This window comes from Myotis davidii, unplaced genomic scaffold, assembly GCF_000327345.1.
Source record: "Myotis davidii unplaced genomic scaffold, ASM32734v1 scaffold164, whole genome shotgun sequence".
NCBI classification, from domain to species: domain Eukaryota; kingdom Metazoa; phylum Chordata; class Mammalia; order Chiroptera; family Vespertilionidae; genus Myotis; species Myotis davidii.
The window spans coordinates 248,778-256,541 of NW_006296417.1; the positions used below are offsets into that span (position 1 = coordinate 248,778).

A 7,764-nucleotide genomic window follows, 5' to 3' on the forward strand; every position below is an offset into this window, starting at 1 on the left:
GATGTTGGTGGTGAGGACCTGGTTCTTCTCGTCCTTTAAAGGGAAGAGGAGAGACTCGTGACTGCGGCGGACCCGGCTTCCGGAAGGGCCCGGCACCGCCGCCCAGGGAGCAGGCTGGTTCCCGGGACCGTGGGGACATGGGACGGCGCCAAGCCTGCCCGAGCCGCATGGCCCCAGAGGTCAGCTTCCCTCTGCGTTCGGAGGAAACACGCATTCGTCAACGAGCCCTGACAGACGGATGAAAAGTATCAAATGGAAAATGAAAACCCCGCGACCCCACCACCTGGAGGTGGCGCCTGCGAATGGCTTAGCTTATTGCTCTTTCTATTTTAAAAATAATTTATGAACCTAAAAGATTAAATTGGGCACAAAGTCCAGTTTTTTTTAAAAAGAATCCGCACCTGAGTATAAGTTTATTGGTTTTACAGAGAGGGAGGGAGAGAGAAACATCCATGATGAGAGAGAATCATGGATCGGCTGCCTCCTGCACGCTCCCACTGGGGATCGAACCCTGACCTCCTGGTTCCTAGGTCGATGCTCAGCCACTGAGCCGCGCGGGCGGGGCCAGAACCTGTTCTTTTTAATGGCCTTAAAGGGAGCCCGCCCGTGTTCCGCGCGCGTGGTTTGCTTGCTTTTAATTGCATCGTGTCTGTCTTCTCGGGGGAAAAGGGCTTCTGTGGCCCGGGAGCTGATTGCTGCCGATCTAATTAAAAGGCTTTCTCCTTCCCAGCACCCTGCCTGAAACCTCATTAGAGCGGAACGGGCTTCTGTGGAGCGCAGCGGCCTGGCGCCCAGACGGCAGCATCTCGACTGCCATCAGCACAGCGCGGCCGGCCGGCGGGCACAGCCTGCGAGTGTCCTGGTGCCAGGTAGGGACGACTCCGGGGGACAAGCCCACAGAACCGGCAGGCAGGCTGCTGTCTGCTTTCCCGGAGGGGGTCCCCGGCCTCCCCTCCCGGTCCAGGGACACCTACTCGCTGGCTTAGCCTCTCAGCTCTCTGTCTGCTCCACGACGAGGTGTCGCAGCTCCTTGCCACCCCAGCGCAGTACCCCCTCCACCCTCCCCAGCTTCCTACATGGAAACGTAACCCTCACTGTGAGGGTATCTGGAGGCGGGGCCTTTGCGGGTCAGGAGGGTGCAGCCCTCGTGACTGGGATTAGTGCCCTTATCAAAGAGACACCAGAGCCCGGCCGGTGTGGCTCGGTGGTTGAGCATGAATAGACTTGGGTTAGATCCCTGTCCCCATTCAGGGCATGTACAGGAGGCAACCAATCAATGTATTTCCCTCTCCCCTCGCTTCCACTCTCTTTTGAAAAATAAGTCAATGGAAAAAATATTCACTCATTCATTATTCACTCATCCATCCACTCATTCACTATTCACAAATACATACAGTCACTCATTCATCCAGTCACTCATTCATCCACTTGCTCATTCATACATTCTCTCATTCATACATTCTCTCATTCATACATTCACTCATTCATACATTCGTTCATTCATTACACATTCATTCGTTAGTCACTCACTCATACATTCACTTATTCATTAGTCACTCATTCATTAGTCACTCACTCATATGTCACTCACTCATACATTCACTCATTCACTCAATCAGTCACTACTCACTCATTCATTCAATGAATGCTGATGGAGCTCTTCCTGTTTGAGGCATTTTTGCCAGGATGACAGGTATAGAGGGCCCTAAACCCACATTGTTCCTGAGCTCATGGCGGCGGGGGGGGACTCACACAATTCAACGTGATAGAAATACAACCACAGTAGTGACAGGTCCTAGAGACGGAGCAGGGCACCGTCACAGGAGGGGACAGAGAGGCAGGCTTCCGGGGGGACCAGGAGCAGAGGCCTGCGGAGGAGCCTCCCCCGTACACAACCATGATCCCGGAAGCAGGCTCGTGACTTCTAACACTTACGAGAAATGTCTGGACGTCACCCATCTCCTGAGAGTAGCTGAGGAATTCTGGGTCCCAGGCTAGCGACTGACACCCGAGGGAGCCCTTTTCTGCGTTCATCACCAAGGTGGTCTGTGTGAGGACGTGGCGGGAAGAGTGGCCTCGTGGCTCAAACGACAGATTACGGATTGTGTCTCGCTCTCACCCTGAGCCCTGTGCTCAGAGCCAGGAGCGTGGCTTAGTTCACACTGTGCTAAGCACCGGCCGGCCTGGCTCAGGGGCTGAGCGTCAGCCTAGGAACCAGGAGGTCACAGTTCGATTCCCGGTCAGGGCACGTGCCCGGGTTGTGGGCTCGATCCCCAATGTGGGGCAGGAGGCAGCCGATCCACGATTCTCTCTCATCATGGATGTTTCTCTCTCCCCCTCTCCCTCTCCCTTCCTCTCTGACATCAGTAAAAATATATTAAAACAACAAATTACTGTGCTTAAGCAGCCCCCTTCCCTCTTCATTATAAAAGTGATACGTGCTTCCTGCAAAACACCAGACGAAACAGAGACACACAGAGCTACGTGTGGGGGCTCCCTCACAACCCCCATGACTAAATGAAAGCAGTGGCAGTATTACTCCCGTGTGTGTGTGTGTGAGAGAGAGAGAGAAAGAGGGAGAGAGAGAGGCATTTAGAAAAATGGAGGCAGGTTAAGGTCCCGCCCGTTATTTTCAGGGTGTCATTTGCTGATGTCCTCGGTGGTGAGGCCCCCGCGCCTGCTCACCTTTTGCCCATTTTCCTACCGGCTTGCCTCCTTGGCCTTATGGATTGGTAGGCGTTGGTTTCTTATTCTGAATATAATTTCTTTTTGTCGGCTCTCATCTCTCGCTGACTCAGGGAAAAACACCCTCTCAACTTATTCCTCTTTAAAACGGGGGGAGGGGGAGGAGGGGAATGCGGTCGGTGGAAAGACTAAATGAGGCAGAAGAAGTCGTTCTCGCCGTAAGCTCCAGAGTGCCTCGCAAATGGGAGTTTGTATTACCCAGCAATTTTCCGTGCAAACAAGAATGTAGACACAGTGAGATCTACGGTTATCTGTTTCTTCCGACGCCTACACAAGAGCACCGAGAAAAGCGCTGGCAGCTCTGCAGAGTCCTGAGGAGCAAGGCTGCCCCGGCGCTTCGGGAAGAAGGATCGCCGTGGAAATGCAAGGCAGCACTTTACCCAGCGCCGGGGGAGCTGTACTCCAAGCCCGTACACGACTCTTCCGGAAGATTGATTTTAAAAAGCATTCGATACTTAAAGTGTATTTTAAATATGTTTTTATTGATTTCAGAGAGAGGCAGGGAGAGGGAGAGAGATGGAAATGTCAGCGATGAGAGAGAATCAGGGATCAGCTGCCTCCTGCAGGCCCCACACTGGGGATGGAGCCCACAGCCCCGGCCTGTGCCCCCCGACCGGGAATCCAACTGTGACCTCCTGGTTCATAGGTCGACGCTCAACCCCTGAGCCACTCTGGCTGGGCAAACGTCATGGGAATTTCTATTAGACTTTCCTCTTCTCTGAGTAGAAGGCTACCCAACCCTAACAAACCGAGGAGAGAAGAGAGATTTCCGTGGGCCTCCCTCCGTGTCTGGGATGAAACATGGGCGTGGAGAGAACGGAACCCTTGGGCAACACCGCCGGCAGCCAACTTGAAAGGCGGCGTTTACAAGAGAGATTCCTGCAGCAGACGTGCCCATGATCCCGTCTGTGCAGCTGAGCGCCCAGGGCTGTGTATGTCCAGAGCCACGGAGAGGCTGCGAGGGATAAAGCTCGTTGCAGCATAAATCGGGACCTGCTGTCGAGGGGCCTTGTCAACACGCTTTAACCGAGCATGGCCCTTCTGCCGTCCGCAGTGAGGAGCGAGGGGCTCTCACCAACCTCCCAGGAGGACAGCCTCACCGCTGGAGAGCCCGGCCGGTGTGGCTCAGTGGTTGAGCGTCGGCCTATGAACCAGGAGGTCACAGTTCGATTCCCGGTCAAGGGCACAGGCCGGGGTTGCCGGCTCGATCCCCAGTGTGGGGCGTGCAGGAGGCAGCCGATCCATGATTCTCTCATTATTGATGTTTCTGTCTCTCTGTCCCTCTCTCCCTTCCTCTCTGAGATCAGTAAAAATATATTTTTTTAAAAAGAGAAACAAACATAAAATTGGAGAGTAGTTTCAAGACGCCCCAAACGATCGCCGTAATTTTTCACATACGTCTGGGACACAATTTAAAAATAACCAACCAGGCTTAGCAGCGTCATGCATCATTTCAATAAACGCTTTTTAAACATTTTCTAAAATAAAAAAACTGGAATAGGGATTGCATATGCAGTGATGATGAGAGTTATGTAATAGTGGGACGAGAATACAATTTTATCTTAAAGCTCCTATTGGTTTAGGGCTTGGCCCATTTGTGTCATTTTTAGATTAATGCCTGCTAATTATTGTTTAAGGCGCCATAATGCTGTTAGACCATTTTAATATTTAAATATATTTTTAAATATATTTCTTTATTGATTTCAGAGAGGAAGGGAGAGGGAGAGAGAGAGATAGGAACATCAGTGATGAGAGAGAATCATGGATCGGCTGCCTCCAGCTCGCCCCCTACTGGGGATCGAGCCCACTACCCGAGCATGTGCCCTTGACCGGAATCAAACCCGGGACCTTCCAGTCCGCAGCCCAATGTTCTATCCACTGAACCAAACCAGCTAGGGCCATTTTACTATTTAAGTCTTTCTCTACACATCCTGTAACCACAGAGAAAAGATAGGAGGGACCGTGCCCATGTCTTGAGTAATAGTAATTTGGCTAATCGCCTCCTTAGTCCTTTTTATTGTTTAATTTGGTTTGCAGTCTTAAAAAGTAACACTTCTCACCCGGCCGGTGTGGCTCAGTGGTTGAGCATCAACCTATGAACCAGAAAGTCACTGTTCAATTCCTGGTCAGGGCACATGCCTGGGAGTTGCAGGCTCGATCCCCAGTGTGGGGTGTGCAGGAGGCTGCCAATCAGTGATTCAAAAAAACACTACTCAAAACATTACTAGGAAAATGACTTCATTGCACCTGGGACTGTCTTCCTAGACTGTGTTCAGGGTGTATGGTTTTCATAGCTAATATGTGATCACATTAAGTTAGGGTGGCGGCATTTTTAAATACCGGCCAGTAAATGCAGACCTGTAAGTCTGACAAGCCAGAACAGAAAGCCCCCCACAGAGATATCGGGTAACATACACGCCCGTCGGACCCTGGGCCTCCCCACCACGCCTGCCATCTGCTGTAGCAAACCCCAAACGCACCACCGCGGGGTGCTGCTCTCTGGTGGCCGGAGCTTCCCAGAAAGGGAGTCAGCAACCCAGACTCTACAAAAGACCCCAGACCCCTCAGGCATGACCATGTGCCTTACCTATGTGCGTAAGGGGGCATGGAGTCGTGTGTTCATTTTCAGTCGCTTGCCTTCTGAACGTGCCTGCCTAACTGCGCACTTATTTTATGCAAATCCACACGTGGGCTGGCCTCTAGACGTGTGTGCACCGGTGACTGACCGAATGGCACGAGTTAAAAAGAAACATTGTGGGGACGGTCGGCAGTTTAGCGCCTCCCGTGTGCATCGCTTCACAGTGACTTCCTATGAATTACCGCATTCCCAGCACACAAAGTGGGTTAATTATCGCCGTGCAGTCAGGGCATGCGTTCAGGGATAATTGAGGTCCTGTCGCTTAACACCTCTGTCTATGCACCGACGTGAAGTTTATACACAGTTATATTATCACAGATAACAGGTCCCAGATACCCCTGCAATCGGCCCTTTACTCCACATTCCCACAGGGACTCTTCTAGTTTCGACCTCCTCGTCCCCTTACACTTTCCTCCTTTCTATAATCTGTTATAGATTCCGATCATCTATAACAGATTATAGAGTCCTATAATGATTATAGAGTTCTATAACCTATAATAGACTATAGAGTTCTATGACCTATAATAGACTGTAGAGTTCTATGATCTAAATAGACTGTAGAGTTTCTATAATCTATAATAGGCTATAGAGTTCTATGATCTATAATAGACTGCAGAGTTCTATAATCGATAATAGACTATAGAGTTCTATAATCTATAAGAGACTATAGAGTTCTATAATCTATAATAGGCTATAGCGTTCTATAATCTATAATAGACTATAGACTTATACGATCTATAAGATTTCTATGCCCCTTTGACAATGCATGTTTTGTCTTTCAAATATTTGCACGTCTCCTTTTATTCTCTGTCATTCATGCTGTTTGGATTGGATACAAATGTCGTGGTTTGGACCGTTTCCACTTCTAGGAAAATATGCTACGGCAAGCTGATTTTGCTGCTTCACCAACACCCTGGCACGGGGCCGCCTGCCACCCTCGGAGATGCCCAGGCTGGGGCTCCGTGCAAAAAGCTAAACTCTGTGGAGGCCCCCAGACACCTCGTCCTCTACACCCCTCCCGCGACCCCCTCCTTCCAAAGGGAAGCCCACGCTTTCCCTCGGAAGGTGTGTTTCCAGAACACACTCTGAAGCCACGCCCACCCACCCCGGCTGGGAAGAAAACATGTCCTCCTGCGTGAATCTGCAGCGCTTGGCATAGGCACTTATGCTCAACTAGAGACTGGGTGCACAGATTCGTGCACTGGCGGGTCCCTCGGCCTGGCCAGCGCCCTCTCGCAATCCGGGAGGCCTCAGGGGACCAGGGGATGTCGGACTGCCGCCTTGGCTCGGTAATGGAGAGGCTCATGCCGCAGCTGCGCCTGGCAGTCAGCTGTGGGGGCGCACTGACCACCAGGGGCAGCTCCTGCGTTGAGCGTCTGCCCCCTAGTGGTCAGTGAGCATCATAGCGACTGGTCAGCCGGCCTCCGGTCGCTTAGGCTTTTACATACATAGGTTTACACACGCGAGAACCCTGGAGTTACCCGTCCGTTTCCCTCGCCCCAATGTGGAGCTCTATAAAGTAGAAACTAGCGCTGATTCACGGATGAACCCCAAGAACCGAGCAAAGTGTAGGAGCCAAGCTCAGTGAGTGACTATGTGCGGAGTAAACGGATGCAGCAGAAAGGATCTCCCACAAGAATAAAATGTGAGCATCCCGGGTCATGTGCTCATCACCCCAGTGTGGGAATCTCTGCTCGGGAAAAAGGGGGGCAGTAAGAAGAGCCGGGGGGCAAGGGCGCCTGTCTCTGATACAGCCTCTCCCAGTGCGCACACACCCCGGAACTGAAACAGCGAAGGGAGCCTGCTGCCCGGCAGGACTTCCTTCCGGGGAGCCCCGTCCGACGGGAAAGCAACGGTCTGCCGGCCTCACCGTCCCGGACAGAACCTCCCCTTCCCCCGGATCCCAGGCAGCCCCAGGCCACCCGCTGCAGCTCGGCCGGTGCAAATAAACTAGCTGACGTGGTTCTGCAAGAAAAGACACCAACTCTAAAGGAGGCATGAGGTGGTACCGGCTGCCCCTCGGGGTACTGGGCACCTCGTGATGGTGCCCATCTCTCGCGGTACTAGCGACATCTCGCGATACTGCTGCGTCTCGCGATATTGCATGCCCCTAGTGATGCTGGCAGCTTCTGTTTTTATTGCGAGGAAGGGAAAAAGAGACATGGATTTGTCGTCCCTCCTGCGCTACCCGGCCAGGGCCCAGGCAGGTTCCTCGGTTCCTTTTGGGTGAGTCCGCGGCCTGTGCATCCGGGACTCTGAAGCGCGTGACCCTTGACCTGGACGGGCTGCGGCCGCGTGGGCCTCTGGGAGAGCCTGTGTCGCGGTCACGAGTGTTCCGCGTCTCCGGCTGTGGAAGGAGCCGGCGGCCGTGTCTCGGGCCC

General features: G+C 52.6%; 1 protein-coding gene across 1 annotated transcript in view; it reads right to left on the minus strand.

Moving 5' to 3' along the window:
• Positions 1-7,489, minus strand: part of LOC102764475 (neuronal acetylcholine receptor subunit alpha-7) — a 17,870-nt gene extending 10,381 nt beyond the window's left edge. Inside the window, exon 1 of the mRNA XM_015569097.1 lies at positions 7,448-7,489. Within this exon, the coding sequence (XP_015424583.1) occupies positions 7,448-7,489 (42 nt within the window). The remainder of the gene's footprint in view (positions 1-7,447) is intronic.
• Between the last annotated feature and the right edge of the window lie 275 nt (positions 7,490-7,764).